This window comes from Miniopterus schreibersii (assembly GCF_964146895.1).
Source record: "Miniopterus schreibersii genome assembly, chromosome: 12".
Taxonomy (NCBI): domain Eukaryota; kingdom Metazoa; phylum Chordata; class Mammalia; order Chiroptera; family Miniopteridae; genus Miniopterus; species Miniopterus schreibersii.
The window spans coordinates 36452697-36475337 of record NC_138112.1 but is presented as its reverse complement, the minus strand read 5'-3'; the positions used below and the strand labels follow the sequence as shown (position 1 = coordinate 36475337).

Here is a 22641-nt window from a genome sequence, read left to right as displayed (position 1 = left end):
CACAGCCTCGCCCAGTTTCAGCTTGTGGCTTCTCTGGTTGTCAGTCCCTGGTGCTTGATGCCTCCTCCTCAGGCGAGACTTCTCTGATGGCGGGACCTGTGTCTGCCCACCTCTTCCTTGTCCTCAGTTAGTCAGGGGTATGAACAGATGACTGGGCAGAGAGACAGAGAGACAGGATGGAGTGGCAGCTGAGACCACCTCCCTGGCCCCAAGTCCCTGCATACCCCAGGCCTGTGCAGCCCAACAGGTGGGCATGGACAGATGGCAGGGCCTCAGGGCCCCTATGGATGCCAGATGCTATGCTAAGTTGTTGGCAGCAGCTCCCTCAGGGCCATGGGGCATCATTGAGGACACTTGCTTTTGATGTGCAGAATCCAGGAGGATCTGGCACATCTGCCGGTTAGAAGCACTCACTCAAGACTTAAATATGGACCAAAAAAGTCCTGCCTACAGCAGCCCTCCCAGCCTCACCCCAGTGCTCCCTGCCCAGTCACCTGGGCCCCACTGACTTGCTGATCTTCTCCCAGAGACCCAGCGGCAGGCAGCCCACATGTCCTTGCACAAGCTACTCCTTTCAGCTTTGAAGCCTTTCTCAACCCCATGGCAATCCTACCTTACATGACTCCTGGCTCCTGGCCCTACCCATCACCATGTCACCATGCTGGAACCACTTATTCACCATTGGTAACCTCAGCCTCAGCCCAGACTCTGAGACCAAGTGGTCCTTAGCCCAGGACCCAGAGCAGAGAGGTTTTTGGAGCTGGGTTCTCAACACCGAGCCAGCCTCCTACAGCCCCTTCTAGGTCTGAGTCCTTGTTCCAGGCTCCTCTCTCTGGTGTTCCCAGTCCTGTGCTGGTCCTTGTTGTCCTCAGGTGGCTCTGTCAAAAGCTGACCACATGGACCTCTCTGACTATCCAGCTAATCTCTGGCTTCATCAGTCAGCAGCCTTGACCCTCCCTATCCTTCAAAGGTCCAAGGCTTTCTCCACCAGCAAGTCTCCAAGACTGTCACCAATCCAGCAACTGACCCTTTCTTGGAACTACTCCAACCCCCTCACAGTCATTCTCATTCAATCAAGAAACATTTATTGAGCACCTATTATATCCCAGGCTTATGCCAGGCCCCACATGGGTCCAGGAGAGACAAAGGAGACAGCCTTGGTTCCTACCACCCAGGCGTTTATAGCTGCGTGGGAGAGGATATATAACCACAAGGGGTAACAAGTTACCTGATCTAAGCTCAGGGAAGCTTGGGGGGCTGTGAGTGCCCAGGAAAGAAGGGAGACTGACTTGACCTGAGGTGGAGAAAGCAATCTGAGAGGACTTCACAGAGGTGACATCTAATCTGGGGCTGAAAAAGGGAGTACTAGTTGGAAAAAAAGTGGAGAGCACTTCAGAGAGAGGGGTCAGTGCGAGCAAAGGCAGGGAGGCCAAGAAGAGCTGGTGTCTTGAAAAGTGAGCACTGCCATGTCTAGGGGTAAGGGGTGGACATGAGGGAGCCCAGCGGGCAAGGCTGGCAATGCCACTCAAAGAAGTATGGTCTTTACTTATCCCATGGGCAGCAATAGAGGAGCCAGTGTTGAGCAGAGCATTCAGGTGCTTAGTATAGAGACTTGTGCCTTCATCTGTGTCTGCTTCTCCCCCAGCCTTCACCCCAGCTAGGGCTCCCAAACCCCCGTCTGGGCCCTGAGAGCCAGCGCAGAAGGCATGGACCCAGTGTGCTCAGTTCACTATGTGTACTGCCTCAGCCCTGACATCAGAGGGAGTAATGACCGTGGCTCCAAAGGAGGATTCCAGGCTGAAGCAGAAGAGCCCCTCCCCCACGCCGGCCAGCTGGCACAGGGGCCAGGGAGCCATCCCAGAGGGTGTGCTGAACAGACACCCAGTAGGTGGAGATTGTGCCGGCAGCCCTGCTCTCCTGGCTGTCATGCTGCTAGTGCCGGGAAAATGTGTGGTGCCCACAGAACCTTCACAAACCCCAGCTCAGCCCTGTAGTGCACCCCGTTTCACAGGGCACAGCCTAGTCCGGGTTCTAAGGAGCTCACCCTTGAGGGAAACAGGGAGGGTGCCAGCTCCCTCCAAGGACCTGCTGTGGGCCAGGCACCTCACAATACTGTCTTTGTGACTTCTCCCAGCTGCTCTTCTGTGATTATGTCTAATGAGTGATTATGTCCGATAATGATAGAACTTCTTATCCCCTTGACAGGTGAGGAAACTGATGCTCAGGCTGGTTAAGGGACTGGCCCAAGCTCACACGCCTAGGAAGTGGTGAAACTGGAACTTGAACTCATGCCCATTGGACCCCATGTCTGTTCTCTAGATAAGGCCGTCTTGTCTCTCCAGCCTCCACCCTGACAAGAGGGCTCCTCATCATCTCCCCATCCCTCTTCCCTCTTTCCCTCCGCTGTCCTTATAGTCTGAGCAACACTCTAGGGACCCTACTCTCTCCAGTTCTGTCCTTTCTATGTTGGGGAGTCCCCAACGGTGGCAACCTATCTTTCCCAGCAGGGCTGAGCGTGGACCTGGACCCTCAGGATGGGGTGCTAAACCCAGAAATAGAGTAGGTTCTGCTAAGAGGCCAGGCAGACACCTGCTATCTTTTGGGTGGGTGTGGGGTAAGAGTTGGGGGGGGAAGGACAGAGCTGAGAGCTGAGGGCCTCACAGCCTAAGATCCTTGGTCTGAAGGAGGGGCAGCAGGACCCAGACACAGGAAAGGTGGAGAGACAATAGAGACAAAGGGATCAAATGGGGGTGACCCAGAAAGGCCCCATGGTAAGGGCTGGGAAGGAGGGTCAGAACTTGAACTTGCAGGCAGCAGGGTCAAGGGCCTAGGAAAGGGGGCTGTGCACAGAGGTATAAACAAGGGGCCTGAGCCTGGTTCCTTTTCTCAGAGCTGAGCTCCCATTGCCCAGGAGGGTCTCAGCTTTTCCAAATCCCTCTCCCTTCATGGCTTCCTGGGAGGATGACAAATACAGTCTTTCCTGGCGGGTGGCAACGGCTGCTGAGACACTGCTGGCTCTCAGGAACGCCATCTGTCCCAGCTCTTGGGGGAGCCCCCCCATAGGGAATGGCATGGCCATAAATAAATTAATAATGACTTTCCAGCCTCCTTCTCACCCCCCACCTCCCAGCTGTAGGGACATTCTCAGGGCTTCGACCCATGTCCCAGCAGTGAGTCCAGGCTGACCCCTTTGTGCCCAGGCCCTGTGTAGGCCTCTTCTTTCCCAGTCTTACTGGAGGGCAGGGAAAGAGCTAGGGCTGGGCATGAGACACACCTGGGCTCCATTCTCAGTTCTGCCCCTACTCACTCACCATATGACCCCAGCAGGTCTCAGCTCCCCCAAATGTGAGTGAGCCCCTGCCTCATAGGGAGGGTGTGAGGATTAAACAGGGAAGTGTGTCTAAAGCTCCTGGCACAGAGGAGGGGCTGATTCAACAGCAGCCTCCCCTTCCTCTCAGCCAGGCCTAGGCACAAGAGTGAGCTTGTGCTGGTCTTGCTGCCTGGGCCACTTTACACCACCTCTCCTCCATACTTCACTGTCCATAGCCCACCCCATTTCTGCTGCTCGAGGCCCCCCCTGAGCCCTGAAGATTCCTAAGAGACACTCCAAAGGCATGGTCAGGGCTGCGGATGGCAGCCCTCATTTCAAAGGAAATGCACTCGCTGAGACTCAAAAATTAAAAGAGCACAGTCCCAGGGCTCAAGGAGCTCATAGTTAAGAGGGGAAGACACACAGAGTCACAGAATGGAGAAAACAGGGCGCTAATGGCACAGACAGCAGAACGCCCCAGCATCTGACTGCCTGGGCAGGAGAGCTCAGAGGAGGGAGTGTGGGTCAGGGAGGGCTTCCTGGAGGAGGGGAGGCTAGAGCTGAGCCCAGAAGGATTTGGGAAGCTAAGGTGGAAAGAAGCCAGCAGGAGTGGTTCTAGGGAGGCTGGAATAGATGAAAGGGGGACTGTGGCCTGCATGGGGCTGCAGAGGAAGCAGGGGGATGGGTAACATGGAGAATTTTTTAGCAGAAAAGTGACAAGCTCAGGTTTGCGTATAAGAAAGATCCTTCTGGCAGCAACATGGAGGATGGGGGCAACCAAAAGCAGACAGCAGTGAGCTGTCCAGGGGGAAGATTAGGACTGGGGCAGGCAGCGGGGATGGGGAGGAAAACTCATGAAATACCCAGGGCAGAGAATCCAAGGGGGATTGTCGGATGAGGGGGGGAGGGGGAGGGAAGAGTCTGAAATCTCCCAGGTGACCTAGGAGGAGGGCCAATCCTCAGTGGGAGGGAACCCCAGGGAGGAATAGGGTGGGGTTGGTGGTTTTGGTGTGGGGTGACCCTAGGCTGGAGGGGGTGGGGCTTGGATTCGGCTCCAGCCTCCCAGTTCTCCCAGGGGTGAGGGCAATGCTCAGACTGACCCCCAGCCTGTGCCCCCACCCTTCAAGCCCACCCATTCCTCCCTCTGCTGAGCTCTCACCTCCAGTCTGGCGTCTCTACTTCTTGGGGGCACTGGCTCCTGTGCAAGGAGGTCCGGGTTGGCTGCAGAGACAAGAAGGCCAGGGGCTCAGGCCTGCCAGTCCCTCTCCCCTTCTCCCCAGCCTGCTCCCCCACCCAGTCTCCAGCAGACATCGGGCTTCTTGTCCACAGGTAGCCTTGTCCAGGGATACTAGCCAGATTGCACCCTGCTATCTCCTCACTCTCTTCCTACTCCTTGCTTCTCTGGGCACCTCTAGCTCTGGCATATTCTCTGTCCCTCGACTCTGAGAACAGGGCCCAGCTCTTTCTTTCAGCCAGGGCCCCCTCAGAAGTGGAATCTATCACATTTTTACCCCTTCCCAGGCCCCCTCCACTTCTGCTTCTCTCCAGGGAATTTCACTAGCCCTCTCTAAACCTCAGTTTCCTCATCTATTAAATGGGATTTGTAGTGTCCAGCTCACATAGTTGCTGAGCTGGGCTCCCAGCTAAGGCTGCTGTGAATCCTAAATGTACACGACCATGTGTGCGAGCCCCCAACTCCAGCTTGGCGCCCAGTTGTCTAGGCTCCAAATGGACCCCCGCGAACTGCATCCCATCAGCACCATTCCCACAGCTCCTCGAATGCTGGTGGACACACCAGGGCCTGCTCACTTGATCTCTAGGACCCCACCAGCCAGGTGGCATCCAGAAACCCCAGCCTCTCTGGGAGGCCCTGCCCAGGGGCCGGCTGCCCTTCCCCACCCCCACCCGACAAGCACACCCAAGCACGGGACAGGCCCAGGCGTTGGGATATTCTGAGCCTGGCTTCGTTCCTGTCAGCTGCTGGCCGCCATGCCAGCCTGGCGCGGGCGCAGGGGCTGATTTGATTTGGCAGCTTCGGAAGCGTGTGGTGGGGACAGGGCGGGGGAGGGAGGATGAGACACCCATCCCTGCTAGGAAATAAACAGCCTCAGGCACTCAGTGAGCTGGGGGGAGGGCACAGTCTGGTCTGGGGGCGGTCTGGGCTCCCTGCCTGGTGCCCCCCTCTTCTCACCCAGGCCCTGGATGCCTGCCCATGACTGCTGGAATCCACAGCTCTCCTTGGGTCACAGGGGTGACAGTAGCTGCACCTGGCGTGTGGATGCTTGTGGTGTGGCTGTGGCAGGGTGTCTGGTTGTCCCACATGTCCCTGTGTCTTATGGGGTCTCCCTGCTCAGCCATGCCTACAGCTGGGCCTGATCGTGGCCCAGGATGGCGGAGGTCTGTGTGTAGGACAATGGTCTAGACGGGGCCATCTCCCACATGGCTGGGCCTCTGTGGGGGACTAACTGCAGGCCAGGATGTGACAAGGTCACCCATGTGCCCGAGTCCACTGTAGGGCCTGGTGTGCATTGGTTCTGGCCTGTTCCTTCCCTCTGTGCGATGACCCTGCTAACCCAGCCATGTCCGGCAGAGGAAATGACAAGGGCCAAGATAAGTGCCTGACCCCAGGGCCCATCCCTTTTGTCCACAAGTCTGAGCCCTCTTTTCCACGCGGCCTCTGGTGGTTCACCCACTGCGCTGCCTGGGAAGCCCCCTCCCCTTCCCTGAGAGGCGTAGCTAATTTCACTTGATTCCCCAACTGCTCCTTGCTCTCTGGTTCCTTCCTTCAAGCATGGGGAAGGTAGACAGGATGAGAGGAGCCTCAGCTAGGCATCCACAGTCCCTCCATAGCTTACCTCCCTGCCCACCCCCGCAGTAAGAGCTCACCCCTCCCAGAGGCCCCAGGCACCTACACCACCCTGTTAATATGCTGCCAGCACCCTGGGGACCTGGCTCCGGAGCCCCCAGTTAGAGGACTGCTACAGTGGGGTCTGTGGTTCTCATTCTCTGACCTCAGCACTGAGAGGTCAAGGGTGTGGAATCAGACCCTAGTCCCAAGGGGGCCACAGGCTAGGGCTGTGCCGGAGACACCAGCCAGGAGGTCAGGGTAGGGTGGAGTCTGTTTTGGGGAAGACGCAATGCCTCATCTGTCACCGCCTCCCCATTGTCCCACTATTCTCTGGGGACCTCAGGGCTCTCCCCACCCAGCCACAGGAAGTTGAGCCCCTCCTGGAGACAGAAGGAGGGAACACTGAAGGAGGGGCTCCAGGACTAGGGGGAAACTCAGCCATGCCCTTGGGGCCACAGAGGCAGAACCTAGACTCAGAACTCAGTTGTCACAAAGGGTCTAATAGGATGAAGATGGTCTGCAGAGTTCTAAGGGACTTCCTGGAGGAGGTGTGTGGTGCTTCAGAGGAAGAGAACACTAGGTTCTAGGACACCCTCCTAACTACAAGGTATAGATTTTTCACCCAAGACTTGTATGTACTCATGTATGTACTTGCATGTGTCCATGTGTACATGGGTACACATCCCAGTCATAGAGTCCTGAGCTCTGGTGTGTGTCCCAAGGGCTGGGTCTTCCCAAGGTAGGGGTCAATCAGGCAGCAGGCACAGTGACAGAGAAGAGAGTAATCTGGGCAAGGAAGAGGAAAGGCTGAGGAGAGAAGTCTGTCAAGTTGGTCATAACACAGCCCTCAAACCCCGACGCCTGACGCCAAGGGCAGTGTCCTGCCGTGACCTAGGCCCTGCCACAACCTACTGAGCAACTTCCCCTCTGAGGACCTTCCGCTGTCTGAGCTGCCTTCCTTATCTGAGGACTGAAGGGGTTGGACTTGATGATCTCCTAGGGCCCTTCCAAGTCTGTCTTTTGAAAAAGGCTGACACACAAAGAGCCTGAGATGGAGACTACAAGGATGGGGCCAGGGCCCGAGGGAAGCAGAGAAGAGTGAAGAATGGGCCAGCAGGAGGAGGAGAGTGGCTGAGGGAAGAGAGGAGAACCCCAGGGAGGGTCCACTGTGGGTTGGGCAGCTGGGGAGGGGCTCCCTGCTGGGGACCCTATCCTCAGGGCCAGGACAGGAGGTGGTAGACAATGGAGCCTTGTGGGTGACAAGGAGCAGCTGTCACCAACCCATCTGGCCTGTGGGCGGAGAAAGATGGAGGGTGACAGACAAGGGCTCTGCCCCCCTAACCTGAGTCCTGCCTCCACTTCTGCTCTCCAAGTGTTCTAAGGGGAAGGGGGGAGCACCCAGGGAATCAGGAAGCCAGGCTGCAGGCCCTGCTGTGCTGTGTGACTTGGGGCTGCTCCTGGCCTCTGTCACCTGATCTGCAAACCAGGCAGTGGTTACTGGGCTTCTGAGGAACCCCGCTGGGGCAAGCTCTCTAGAGGGCTGAAGCCCTTCTCTCCAGTCTGGATGTTCCCTCCTGACTCTGGTGCGGGTACTGAGACATACGCACAACCCAAGAGGCAGCAAGCCGCTGACAGATGGGCCAGCCTTGTGCCAGGCGGGCCCACGCCACAGGGGAGTACCCATCAGTCATCAGCTCTCCAGGCATCCTGTCCTGGGACCCCCCTTCCTTAGGCCCTCTCTCAGCCACCGCCAGGGCACAAGCAGGGTTCTCCCTCCTTGGCCTGCGCTCCAAGGGTGCTGATGGGTCACTGGCCAATGCCCGCACTGCCCTTCTGGCTGCCCTGGCCTCTGCCCTAGTTGGAGGCCCTTGTACTTAGCGCCCTCACAGGCAGGGGTTTGTGCGTTTCCGTGTCTGTGTCCAGGAAGCGTTCATGTCCTGTTTTCCCCCTCAGGCCAGGCTGCCAGGGAGGGGGCGGCAAGCAGGCCTCTCCTTCCTCCACTGTTGACATTTCTGCCCAGAGACTTTAGGGGCTGGGAGGCAAGGGCACTCCTCTCTCTGCCATAATCTGAAATGGTTGAGGGATGGAGGCAGGGGGGTGAAGGAAATGACCTCTTACTCTGCAGGCCTAGGGAGTGGCAGGTCTCACATGTGCACAAGCACCACTTCTGTTGTGGCAAGAGAAAGCCTGTGTGACCCCGAATGGGAGGGTCTCATTCCTCACCTACCTCAAGCTCAGCCCTCCCTGGAGGCGGGGGCCACCTGCCACCCCAAGCTATCTGTCTCCATTGCTTCTTGTTCTAATAACTGAACATCGACATTAACAAGGCAGGTGGTTGCAGCTCTTCCCAGCAGCCCCATTTAGAATCATTGAATCATCAAATCATCGAATCCTAGAATCCTGGATTCACAGAACGTCTGCATCTTCAGGTCCTGGAGTCTCAGCGTCTTAAAGTTACAGAATGTTGGAACCATGCAGCCACACCATCACGCAGCCCTGGCTGGGAGCTGAGAGTCGTGGATGGCTAGAACCCTGCAGACTGACAATGTTAGATTCTGTTATTCATCCCTAGAGCTCAAAACTCCCTGGAGATATTGACCCCAACTTCCTCCTGTTCCAGATGAGAAAATACAGCTCAGAAAACAGCCTTGTGCAAGATTATCGGAGTGGGAGCCAAGCAGGGCCCAACCCCGAGACTGCAAGATGGGATCTCAAGATTTTGGTTTTCCGGAAACTGCAAAGCTTGTCAGAAAGTTACCCTCGGCTCCTGCAACTCCTTCGCCCTTCCTCTCCCCCTAACTCTGTACCTAAGCCCTCCAAATAAAGGCAATCACAGATGGGGGGAGCTAAAAGGGCCAACTCCCTAAGGGTAGGGGACAGGAAAAGTCACCAGCCAGAGGGCAGGCTCCCCAGAGGAGGTATCCTGAGCACAAGACCAGAAGATCCTGGACTCCTCAGGGTCCAGCCACACCAGAGGCAACAGCTTCTTGGAGGCCAGATCCAAAGTGGAGGGAAGCAGTTGAGGCTTACAAATGATATTAGAACTATCATGTATATTTACCGTTTTTATAAATTTACATTTTAACTCATTTTGGAATGTATGCATACAGTTTTGGATTTGAATTTTGTTAAATATTACATTTCACAGATTGTATTAATTTTTGAATTCTGAACACTCTCTGCCCAGGGCAGACCCAAGTCCCCACCGTACAGAGGAAGACACAGCAGCCCCAAGCATGGTCCAGGACTCTGGGTCTCCATTTAGCCTCAAAGCTCCTGACATGGGAGGCCTGCCTGAGACCTTTTGGTCCTTAGAGGACATCTGGCCTCAATCCCTGTCCTTCCCCACCCAGATACCAGGGGCAGCATTCTCTCTCTCCCTTCACCTCTACAGCTGACCAGCTCCTTCTTCCACCCCTCCTCCCCACCCCTCCCCTCTATCCTTGACATTTCCCTGTCTCAGCCTCATCAACCCCTGTCTGGACCACACTGCACCAGTCTCCACATAGGCAGCCCAGCCTCCCCCACCACTCCTTCTATGCGGTCTCCACCTATGGCCCAAGGGGCTCCCTAACACACAGGCCTGAGCCATCCTTGCCCTGCTTTCGACTCTTCCCCCAGTGCTCAGATCCTTCTGGAAAAAAGTCCAAATTCCTTGACATGGCTTATAAGCCCTGCACAATTTGGCCCCTGCCACCTCACCAGCCTCCTTCTTTCTTGATGCTTCACTAACCCCTACAGCCAATTCCACCTACTCAGCCTCCCTGGTAGTCCAGGATACTGCTCCACAGAACTGTGGAACCACACTTTCCTTTCTCTGCCTGTCACCAGCAAGCCTTCACATATGCCATTCTCTCATTCTCTCTGTCCAGAACTTTCTCCTAGCTCTTCCCTTAGCTCTCAGTTTAGATATGCTTCCTCCTGAAAAATTCCCAACTTGCCTCTCCCTCTCACTCTGGACTGAACTAGGGTCACTGATTCTGTCCCACCATGGCCCCTTAGTTTCTCTCCTGCATTGCCCTCACCACACATTTTACCAGCATCAATCTTTGTCTGTGCCCCCTCCCACATCCCATCACCTGCCCACTGACAGCCTGGTACCTAGATCTGTCTACTTGCTATGGCGCAGATGCATTGTTACTCAGACTTGGGGTAATATGTGGCAGAACTTTAAGGCCCATACTGCGTTCATCTATACCTACCCTCTCTGTTGGGCACATAGTAGGTGCTCACTTAATGTCCACATATGAAGGCCTGGAAGTACACAGTGTGTAGCATGGACAGGCAGGGCTGGGGTGTTCAGAGGAAAAGAGAGTCCCTCGGCTAGGCTGGGGACTTCCTGGAGAAAGCATCTGGGAGAATCCTCCATGTCTCAGTTCTATGGCAGAAATTGAGGATAGGACACAGGAAGTCCCCAGCCCAGCCCTAGGGGCATCAGAGCAAACCACCAGAGAGGCACCAGGAGATTCAGTGTCCAGGGCCCAGGATAGTGCCACTGAAGGGGCTGGCAATGCATTCAGGGAAGGCTTCCTGGAGGAGGAGCCACTTCTGGCTGTTTTGGGACAGGGAAGACAGTGGAGATGAATCAGGTTGGAGAAAGTGGAGAGAGACAGTGTGAAAGAGAAAGCTCTGTCCCGTTTTGTCCTTTACACCTGAGAGAAGAGGGAGGTGGAGGCAGATGAGCAGGAGGAGCAAAGAAGGCTAAGGCGAATGGAGATAACATCAATACCAACACCACGGCCAGGCCAGCTATGGATGGCTAGGGCTGGCAGGGAGCAGGTCCCCAGCTGTGGCTGGGAAACATTTCCTGTCTCCTAGCCAGAGGGGTCATTAATAATCATTTACCCGCCACAGGCAGCATGGAGGCCAGCCAGGGAGCAGCATGGTGCTGGGGCCAGAGCCCAGCCCGGTGGCCAGCAGAGCTGTATTCTGGGACCGGCCCTGCCACCTTGCTGTGAAACCTGGACAAGTCACCTGACTTCTCTTGGTCTCTGGTATTGCTGGTAAAAGGAGGGTCTAAAGAGGAGGCTGCCTAAAGTCCCCTGCCCTCTACTCTGGGCCTCAGTTTCCCTAGATGGCAGTTGGGCTGTCAAGCCCATATCTGATGATTGATATGAACATCTGGACTATGGCAAGCCCAGCTCAGGACACATGGATGGGCAGTCCTGACGCAGCATCTGAAGAGGGATCCTCATGGAACCAGGTGCACATCAGGCTGGGAGAAACATAGACGGGAGGGCCATCTGCCCAGGGCCTAGGGCTGACCATGTTGGTGGCCAGAAAGACAGGCTATCTCAGACACAGAAGGTGGGAGCCCAGTGAGGCCCATTTGGTCACTACTATGATTCTGGGAAACTGTGCCTGCCTGGTGCATAGCAGGTGCTTGATAAATGCTTTTAGACAACTGAATGAGTAAATCTGTTAAATGAGATGTTTGTGAAAGGAGCTTGGAATTTGGAAAGAGCTACCCAAATGATAATGATGATGAGGAGGAGGATTCCCGCCAATGACAATGGGATGGGCAAAAAGCTTGGATGTGAAAGCCTAAGAAGGATGGAGGCCCAGGGATGGCCATCCAAAGCCATAGAGTATTGCTTGGGAAGGATCAGTTGCCTTCAAGATCCCTTTTTCCAGCTGGGCCAGAATCTTCCTCAGCCCCAGACCACAATTCTCTGTTCACCCTACACCCTGTTCATGGCCCAGCTCAAGCCCACTCACTTCAGAAAAACTTCTGGAATGTGATCCCGAGGCACTGGCTCCCAGCCCCTTCCCCTGACTAACTCTGATCCTCTCTGTGCCTTCCAACTATAAGGAGTACTATCCTTCCATGCCCTCCAATACCTGTTGGTAGGCTGCCCAATCATATTTCCTCATAGTTTTCTCTGGAGAGTACGACCTGGGTCTTCCCACTGACAGGATCTCCCCGATCAGACTAGAGGGTCCTCAAAGGTACGACCAGGCCTCCTTTTTCAGAGGACAGGGACTATTCCTCTCATTGAATGTGGGGTCAACAAAAATGGAGACAGATTAAGGTCCTCCTGGTCTGGAACCCTCCCTGGGGGCCACACCGAGAAGGGAAAAAGACAGGCCAGCATACAGAAGGGGGCACTTGGCTGCTCAGCACCCTAGAGGTGATGGGAGCCAGGAAGGGCACTGGGCCCCCCAGGGGGACTAAGACCTCATGGTTGGCAAACTTGCCCAATCCAAGCCTGGCCCAAGAGTGTGTCATCCGGGCTACCACTCAGGCGTCACTGCCTGGCTCGGACACCTCTTCCCTGTGGAGCACTGTGAGGTAGCAGTAAACACGGTGACCCTGCAACACGTGCATCCTCTCCCCACCCCCACTCCAAACCCCGGCCCAAAACATGAGACAGGCGAGGAGGAAAAGAACAAAGGTTCCCGGACCGCGACATCGCCCGCCGCCTGCCTGTCCAGCGCCTGCTCCGCCGGAAACCCAAGACAAAGGCCTCGGTCACAGCAGAGGATGAGGGGCAGAGGGTAGGCGCAGCCTGGCCTGAGGGGGGCAGGAGAGGACGTCACTGGGCAGCTCTGGGGACCTCACGGGGAGGAAAGCAAGGACAGGATGGCAGCCAAGCCCTCCCTGCACACACACATCACTCCACAAACATTTATGGGACGCCTGCTGGATTCCACGCACCCCAAACATTACATACGTCGTTCCTCACCTCACACACCTCCTGCGCACACTCCCCTACCCCCTGCAGGACATCCCACAGCCCGCAACACCCCCCCTTATCTTCCTGGACACCCCTCCCATACACCTCACCACGCACACAAACAGCTCACAGGGAGAACAGATCACACAATCCACGCGGCACACTGAAAAGTCACAGAGCTCACACACCCACACCTCACACCACATTCACACTCAGCCTCCCACCACACACCTCACACACCCACATTCACCTCCCAAACCACAGAGACACATCCAATTACATTCAACACACACACCACCCAGACAGAGACACACCCTGCATAGATAATGCGCACACCTTACGTCACACCGAGATGTCACGTCCGTGGCCACACACAGACCCTCAGCACAGACAATCCTGCCTGCACACTGCTTTCGTACTATTTGTGCTCGTGTGCGTTCACGTGCACACACACACACAGCCGGCGCCTTGCCTTGCACCCCTCAGCCTTAGATGCTGTATGTACTCTTCCCACACAGAGTTGCTCAAACAGCCACCACACAGACACATGATCCTCACACACTAACACGCGGGTCCTGATCTATTTCCCAAGCAAGCGTAGGTTGTACATAGTGACTCTAAGCCAGTCACCTAGGCTGAGAACACACTCTGACACACACAGCTCCCCACACCCGCACCCCCTCTGCCAAGACATCAATGAAACCTTTCCTCAGGCCCCTACAGCGGCTCTTCCTGGCTACACACAACAGCCTCTAACATACACAATCACACACACAATGCCCCATGCAAGCTGCCCTACAAGTGCACACCACGATGACAGCCACCCAGCCACATACATAGAAGTTCCTTACACCCACAGTAGTCATATATACAGCTTCCTGCCACTGCATACGCCCAAAACAACCTCCTTAGCCACACACAGCACACAACACCATACACTCACAATCCTCACACTCACCATAAGCCCCTGAGAGCCCCTCCGAATAATCCCACACACAGTACCACATGATACAACACACACGATCACACACAAGGCACACCCAGCACATGCAACTCAGCCTGTCCTACACACACACACACACACACCCCAAGACTCAGCCAGCCCTGGACACCTCCCACCACAGGTGACTGACACCACATGGCAGTCTATTCCTCCCCCCCATCCCACACCCCCAGCTGCCCCCAGTCAAGACCAGGACAGCAGGGACGAGTGGGTTTATAAGTTATAAACCCCAGTGCCCCACCGCACCACTCCCGCCCGCCTTAGATCTCTGGGCACCACCTCAGGACTCTGCGTTCTGTGTGTCGTCTCTTCCACCAGTGCCCACACCATGCCATGGCTGACAACGTGGGAGAGATGGGGGTCCTGGGGAAACCAGCCCAGCACTCTGAGCCTGCCCCTCCTCACCCCAAAGCAGAGGCACGTAGAAGGGGGAGGGGTGACCACAGGGAGGGACCCTAGAACAAAGATAGATACCTGGAGAAATTGGGGGAGGTTGGGTGATGGAAAGACCAAGACAGGTGGGCACATGGGCAAAAGAGACCAAACAAGACAGAAACAGAGAAGCGGAGAGAGAGGATGCCCAGAAGGACTGGGAGAAGCCAGAGGAAAAACCAGAGAATGAAGTGGGACCACTACACCCAGAAAGAAACAGGAGGAGAGGGCGAGACAGTGGGGAAAGGCCCTCATGCCCGGGCGGGAGGCGCGGCAGGAGCGGGTAGGAGGGGGTCCTTCAGAGGAGAAAGAAGCGCGATGGAAGGAGGCATTTGGGCCAGGTGAGGACTGAAGTCCGGACGTTCCAGTGGGAATGGGAGTGGGGCACAAATGAGGCTGTGGGGCGGGGGCGGGGGCTCAGACTGAGGCCCCCGTTCTGAGGTGGGGTCCCGACGGAGGGCCGCGGGCTCAGGCGTTCCGGGGGCGCCCCGAGTCGAGTATGCGTAGTGGCGGTTTAGGGGCTTGGGCTTAGGGGCTCCCCTAATCTGAGAGGCAGGCGGCTCCAGACCTGAACAGAGCTTTCGGTGCGGACTGGGGTCCGCTGTGTGCTGGGAGTTCAGGGCTTTGGCTGGAGTCCCGACCCGAAAGGGGTTCAGAGTCTGGGGTGAGGTTCGGACTGCGAGCTGGGGCTTCAAGGGCTCCGGGGATGGGCTGCAGTCAGCGCGGGAGTGGAAATCAGCGCGAGAGGAAGGGTCGCGACCCTGAGGAGGGCTCAGGGACGGGGGCACCGCGGGGCCGGCGACTGCACGCGCGGCGGAGGACCCGCGCCGGGCGCGGACCGGCCCCGCTCCCCCTCGCGCCCAGGGCTCAGGGCCCCCCTACCTGCAGGCTGTCGGCGCATGGCGGCGGCGGCGGCGGCTCGTCCGGCTTGAGGAAGACCTGCTGGCCCCGCCTGAGGAATTGGACAACAGCGATGAGGATGTGGTGCAGCACCAGGACCATGCTCGCGGCCGCCCGCCCGCCCGCCGGCCCGGCCGCTGCGCTCGGTCCGCGCCTCCGCGGCAGCTTCTCGCGTCCGCGCCGCTGTCCCCCGGGCCCCGCCCCGGACCGCCCACTCCCCGCCCCCCGGCCGCCCCAGCCCCGCCCATCAGCCCCGCCACCCTGGACAGCACCTCTCGGCACCTCGGATCTTCCGACCCCAACCAGACCTTCCCACCAGCTCTCACCTCCCTCACCTCTCCACTCTCAAGTCTCCCAGCTCGTCCGGTATCAGGCTCCCGCCAGGCAGCCGGCTCCCAGCCTCGCTCCCTCCTCTTGCCCCTTTGCCACTCCTCTCTCTACCTCGCAGAGCCCCTCTCCTGTCTGCTCACATCCTCTTGCCCCACCACTTAGGAAGTCCTAGAGCCAAGAGCCCCAAGGCAGGGAGCAGTGAAGGGTAGTGCAGAGGGTGGAACGGGGAAGGGGCCGCAGACAAATTACAAGGAGCCCTGGGTTTGCTCCTCTCCCAGGAAAAAATGGGCAAGTCAGGGAGAATTTTAGAGGCTGCTCCAATACGGACAGGCCCCGGGAGCAGGAGCAAATCTATGGAAAGAGACACGTGCGCACAGACACCGACGCAAACAAGAACAGGAGCACCGCTCTTGAGTGGAGGGTAAGTTCACTGGAGCCCCAGCAATGGGCGGGCAGGTCTGCGTTGGCGCCCTTGGAAGCCGGAGAGGGTGCAGGCCCCGGGCCACACAGTCTACAGTTCCGCAGTGGGACCCGCGCGCCCCGAGCGCAGTTCTCCGCAGAGCCTCTGCGCTCAGGCGCCTGCGACAGCCCTGGCGCTCCTGCGCCCCCTGCTGTCCCATCGGGGCGGCGCAGCCGGGCCCCGTTTGTGGTCAGCCTGGCTGAGGGGATGGGGTAGGGGGTTCACCGGGGCTAGCTCCCTGCCTGAACCCACCCAGTTCCTAGCCTTCGCTTGGCATAAGATCAGCTGCAGCGGTGGGACTTGTCTGGACTAAAGGGTGCGCTTGGGTCTCGCCTAGCCTTTTCCAACAACTTGCTGCATGACCTTGGTGAGGTTCCCCCTCCCGGATTTCTGGGCCTCAGTTTTCTCATCTCTTTCACAGGACTGCCAGAAGAATCAAGGCTGATTATGGTGGGAAGACAGCCAGAGTTCTGACCGCCCTTGCTGTGGTCTGACCTGAATCTTTCCCGCTGCACTGCGGGCCCCTCTATGCAACTCTCCACTCTCCCCTTGGAAGGTGGGTGACTCAGTGCGCCCCCAGCCTCCCAGCCTCCCCACTTCACTTGGCTGATTCATCTGGGCCCTTTCTCCCAGGGGAGAGTGATTTTCTTAATGTTGAGTCACTGAGCCCAGTCCTGGCTTCAGTCCAGGCACCTGGCACACAGGCTGTGCCACTAGCCCAGGGGAAGGCCCTCCATGCCAGGATATCTCCCACCTCTCTTTCTGAGGCTCAGCTCCGGACATGCTTCTTCCCCTGCTCAAACACCTTGAGTGACTCCCTACCACCAGTACAATAAAGCGCAACCCCTCAGCCTGATGGAGCAGACCCTCTGTGACAGCCTTGGCTTGTTCTTCCAGCCTTGACCTTTTTGTCACAATTCCTTAAGTTTATACTTCCTGTTCTTCTCAGATGGATGAATGACTCATTATCACTTTCAAGCCTTTGCCCGTGCCACCCCACCCCCAGTGCCCTCCAGATCTTGTTAATCTGCTTATCATGCACAGGCCATTCAGAGGCCCATCTCCAGGAGGCTGCTTAGTCCTCTGGGTTCCCCTTCTAGTCTTTCCTGGGAGTCATGTCTGGGCGCATGGGGAGGGATGGGGAGTATCTATATCACAGTGATCCAGGCCAAGTCAGTGTATTTTACTGCATCTTCAAACTAAGGGCAATTTGTCCTACTTATTATTACTGTAAAAAACATTACATGGGCTAAGATGTGTACAGCTTCTGGCCCAGAAAAGGCCCTCCCTTCCCTTTTTTGGCCTTAGTTTCCTGCTCTGTAAAGAGAGTGACTGATGTAAGGCTTATTGTAAGAAGTGAGCCTGAGCCCAGTGTGCAAACCTCTTGATAAATCCTGAGCACTTGTCACCAGGTCATTGTTAGGCTCTGGATGGCCTGGGTGGGACACAGGTACCCAGAAGGTATCTGATATGGCCACTGGCCAGAGCTATTTGTTCTTCAGGGGAAGCCAGCCATCTCAGGCCCCACATCAAAAGCCAACCCTGGCCTGGCACAGCTGCCATCTCTTGGGCTTTCAGTCCTAGGCAGGACCTCCACGGCACTCACCTTTTGAGGAGTTATTTCTGAAATCTTACTTAGTCTCTTATACTGCAACTCAATGGCTAGGGCCCCAGGAACACACTCTGTGTCTCTCTCAACTCATAGAGATTTGTATTTTGTCAGTCCTTCAGATTCACGCATTCCTCAGAGGGTTTGAGTCCTAACTCTACTAGAGACTTGTAGGAACATGGGGCAGACCACTGCAGCTCTGTGGGCCTCATTTCCTCATCTGTGAAATGGCAACACACTGGATTCAGTAAACTGCTTTCTTTTGATGCCTGGCAGGATACAGGGTCCTTTCACAAACATCCCCTCATATAATCCTTGAAATTCTCCAACGAGCCCCTCCCAGAAGAGGCAGCCAAGGCTCCTCAAGGTGCCAAGGTGAAAGGCTTTGCCCCAGCTCTCACGGATAGAAAGTGACCCTTGCTCCAAGGCCAGGATTCTTCCACTCTCCCAAGTCTCCATTCTGTGATTCTGGGCTGGGTTCTCACCCTGGCTCATGCCTGGGACACCCCACTACCACCACCAGTACCAGATATTTTTTAATGTTCCCAGATGATTCAAACTTGCTGCCAGGTTTACAAACCCTGGAACAGATGCATCGTGGCTGACCTCAGTACCATGGAATTAAGGGTCAGGGCTGTCCTATCTGGGGCTTAGAGCTCTGTGTGTGAGGAGCTTTAACATTTATTAAGTACTTACTATGTGCCTCACATTTCATCTCAACAACAGTATAAGGTAGAATCTATTATTAGCCACATTTTACAGATAAGGGGAACTGAGGCACAGAGAGACTAAGTAACTTGCCCACAGTCACACAGCTGGTAGTAGTGGAGCCAAAAATCAAATCCATGTTGTCTGGCTCTAATCTGTGCCTTAGATTCATGCTTCACCTCTTAAGGGAAGGCATGTGAGAAAAACAGATTTTCCACCTCTCCTTTTGTTCCCAACAGTGCAGTGACTGAGGGTCTTCTACTCCCCGTCCCTGAACCCTCTGCCCATCTCTGCCACGGAAGTAGCTGGCCCAGCCCCAATGGCCACCTCTTTTCATCTCCCCATTTTATGAGCCACTCTAAGGTACCCAGTCACCCAGAAAAATCAGAGTAGGTATTTTCGGAGGTGACTCAGCCAAGAGTCTGGGTAAGGTCCTGTCCAGGAACCGACCCTCCCTTGTTCCTAATCATGACACCTCTGTGGGCCACTGTGCTTACAAAGCACTTCCTTGCCCAGGACTGGTGGGCAGACTTTCCCTCTTGCCGTCTCTCCATCTGAGAGCGTTGTACCAGCAGACCCTCAACAGGCCACAATCTGCTCCCATCCCCATGACCATGTGTCCTGCTTCTCTGAGCCTGTCTGGTGCCTGACATGCATCTATCCTGTTGCTGCTAAGCATGGTCAGACTCCTGGAACCCCTGGTTCAAACCTGAGCCCTGCCCTGACATGCTGGGTGATCTCAGGCAAAGCTCTGGCCCTCTCTGGCCTCAGACTTCTCAACAGCTGTGAAGGTTGACCTGGTTCTCTTTGAGGGCTCAGGCAGCAGAGGTGGAAGGAAGCAGGATCCAGGTAGGATTCACTGGGCTGAAGATAGCTCTCCTGGGCAGGCAGGAACGCCAAGCCCAAGCACTAAACATGGACCAGATCCCAGTACAGGAAGCTCCTTAGGGAGAGAATGTGTGACTCAGTCTCTCCATGACTTGGAGTGGAACTCATGGACTAAAATAGGGCTCCACCCCCTGAGGGGCCCTGCAAGGGTTCAATCCAAGAAGCATCTGAGGAAGATGACATCTCTGCAGGTCCTGCATCCATCCAGATCTTGTCCTCAACACTTCAGCCCTGAAGAGGCCATGGGTGTGAAGCACCCTTAGGTAGCTATTTACGTGTATGCGTGGGGGGGGGGGGGCTCTGCACCCAGGTCTGTGAGAATGATGTGGGTGAGAATGGGAGAGAATGAGTACAGATTTGTAAATTTGTCTTTGTGAGGACGTGTGATATTTCCATGGTATAGCTGAACTTGTGTGTGTGTACACAAATGTGTGTGTATACAGAATATGCAGGTGTGTGTGTGCAGACAGGTGTGTGTCTGTGTGCAGGTCTATGTACGCGCACATGCAGATGTGTGTGTACAATTGTATGTGTGCCCAAGTGTCCAAGTATGGCACATATGGGCATTCATGTATGAATGTGTGTGCACATGTGTGAGTATGTGTGTACCCAAATTCACACCAAACAAAGGTGCTGCCAGTAGCCCAGTTCAGCCCTGTGTGTCTGCTGGCTGTGGCCCTGGATGTGGGCGTGGCCCTCACAGAGAAAGAATCTGGCCGCAGGCAGATGCTGGGGACAATATGGATTTGGGCTCTGGGTGGGCAGGGCCTGCTTCCAGAGCTCCTGCAGCAGCTAGAATTGGAAAGAGCACAGGCTGAATGAACTCAAGTCCATGTGATGCGGGGGTCTGGGGTAGGTCAGCCATAGGTCTCATTCATCTCCACATCATTTCCATGTTATCTGCATATACATTTGTCCTGTCTGTAGCAGAAATATTTCTTCATGACCCTAGAAGGGGAAGGGAACCTGTAGGGTTCTTGTCAAAGACTATTCCAGGACCGAAGCTGGCTTACATCGAAGCTGAGGTCCAGGAGACTTGGGCCTTAGCTCACCTTAAGCCTTGGTATCTGCTTCTTACCATCCACAAACCCTGAGATCCTTCCACTACACAAGGCTCCCCCAGGCCACACACAATCATATACACACCCACTGTCTTTCCACAAAGACACCCCCCCCACTCCTACACACAGACACACACACTCCTACACACAGATACACCCCGATACACATGATCACACGGCTTCCACACAGAGAGGTGCAGGTGGGCATATCTACCCCAGTGTCTCCTTCAGCGATGACTGTGCCTTCTCCTGATGCCCATACATGCTGGCATCATCTTTTCTTCACCCAAGCCTCAGCCTGCCTCATCCACACCCTCATGGCTCCCCATTGGCCATGAGGATAAAGTGACAGCCCTGGTCCTGGCCTTCATGGTCCTTAACCCTCACCTTCCCCCCCCACCCCTCACCCCGATGCTGACTCCTCCCCCAGCACCATCCTGTGAAACTCTGATCATTCTGAGCCACAATTCCCATGGAAACCAGGAAGGAAGATGAGCGAAAGGAAAGACAGATTCCAGCTTTCTCAGTAGCTCTAACACCTCCCCAGCTTGGGGCAGAGGTAGGAAAAGGAGCTCTTGGCTCTCAGCCTAACCCAGGGACAGGCAGGGGGTTCTATGTGCTCAGGCTCCCTCAACCCCAACCACCATCTGCAGGAGCCTGGGCAGTGCAGAAAGACTGCAGTGTGAGAAACTCTTTAGCAACATCCACTGAGCCCCACCCCCTCACTAAACCCCCTCAGTAAGGAAGGAAAGAAGGAAGGGAGGAAGGGGGGAGAGAGAGAGAGAGAGAGAGAGAGAGAGAGAGAGAGAGAGAGAGAGAGAGAGAGAGAGAGAGAGAGAGAAAAGAAAGAAAGAAAGAAAGAAAGAAAGAAAGAAAGAAAGAAAGAAAGAAAGAAAGGAAGGAAGAAAGGAAGAAAGGAAGAAAGAGAAAGAAAGGAAGAAAGGAAGAAAGGAAGAAAGGAAGAAAGGAAGAAAGGAAGAAAGGAAGAAAGGAAGGAAGAAAGGAAGAAAGGAAGAAAGAGAAAGAAAGGAAGAAAGGAAGAAAGGAAGAAAGGAAGAAAGAGAAAGAAAGAAAGAAAGAGAGAGAGAGAGAGAGAGAGAGAGAGAGAGAGAGAGAGAGAGAGAGAGAAAGAAAGAAAGAAAGAAAGAAAGAAAGAAAGAAAGAAAGAAAGAAAGAAAGAAAGAAAGAAAAGCAAGGCCTAAGCAACAGGGACCCAAGGCCTCATACTCTGAAAACTCCCTGCCAGCTCACACAAGGATGCCCCAGTGTGTGGCTTCGCGGTTCCAAGAACTCACAGAGCTTTGTGTTCTAAGAAAATCAGAGCCTCTATAAAAGTCTCATTATTTGAAGAGTCTGTGCTTCTTACATTCTATGCAAGTGAGAGCCTGGGGTCCTGAGGATGTAGGCGCCAAGATCCTGACATCCGATTATTCTAACTGCCTGAGATGCCAGGACTCCAACACCAAGGCTTGCGCCCTCCAGAGCCTGGTGGTCTGTGGGCTGAGCCTCTGCAGGTGCCAGGTAAGAGCAGGCCCCAGCGAACCCCTGCGCATGTGCGGCGCGCTCCAGCCCCCACCGGTTCGCTCACATCCTTGTCCATGCCTAGGGCTCCGCCACCCTCCTCTCTGCTAACTGAAGCTTAACTTGAACGGGGAAGCGAGGGTGTTGCCATCATTGGCTACCTCCTGAGTGCCAGGCCTCTCGGTTGACTTTCTCATTTAATCCTCATATTAGCCTGACTTTACAGTTGATAAAACTGAGGTCCCAGGACAGGAGGCCATTTGTCTAAAGTCACACAGCTGGAAATAGTAGAGCAGCAGCCCAAACCTGGCCCCCTGGCAACCTCGTGTCTCCCAGCAGCAGACTAGCTCCCCCAAACAGCCTGGGGGCCTCCCTCTCGGACCCTCCTCCACTTAAGGGCCACACTGAAGCTGTGCCTCTCACCCCAGAGGTCCCCCAGCTCCAGAATGCAGAGGCCCTGGTCCCCTCTTCTCTCGCTTCCCCAAGCTAGAGGCAGTTTAGAGGCCCATTTCCTGTCCTGATTGATCCAGAGGCGCTCGATTCGCTCAGTGGTGGGACTGGGAGCTGTGGCGTTCAGTTTCTAAGCACCCGTCGCTATGGAAGCCAGGTGCTGCCAGCCCAAGCCTAGCAACAAGGCGGGTGGCGCGGCTGGGGGCGGAGGGCATTGTCAGGGGCCTCGGAGGCAGCCAGCAGGAGAGGTGGGGTGACTACTCCCTGCTCCAGGCTGGAGGGGCTGGACCTGCGGCCCTGGCTGGGCTTGCAAAGGGGAGGAAGGAGGCGGAGGGGCCAGAGCCAGGCAACTCCTGGGAGACTGAGACCCAAAAGTAAGAGCAGAGAGAGACTTGCAGAGATGGACGAAGGGAGCCCAGAGACAGCGAAAGGCAGAGACACCAT

The 22641-nt window shown here is 55.7% G+C and overlaps 1 protein-coding gene across 3 annotated transcripts in view; it reads right to left on the bottom strand.

Moving 5' to 3' along the window:
- Positions 1-22641, bottom strand: part of PDE2A (phosphodiesterase 2A) — an 86574-nt gene that overhangs the window by 45631 nt on the left and 18302 nt on the right. The window contains exons 2-3 of one of the 3 annotated variants that reach the window (XM_081152656.1): positions 15153-15222; positions 4470-4531 (exon numbers count right to left, since the gene is read on the bottom strand). In XM_081152656.1, the coding sequence (XP_081008782.1) occupies positions 4470-4531; positions 15153-15171 (81 nt within the window). In that variant the 5' untranslated portion in view covers positions 15172-15222. Of the gene's footprint in view, positions 1-4469; positions 4532-15152; positions 15354-22641 lie in introns of those variants that run through there. The other 2 variants (XM_081152655.1, XM_081152654.1) reach the window with 2 other exon arrangements.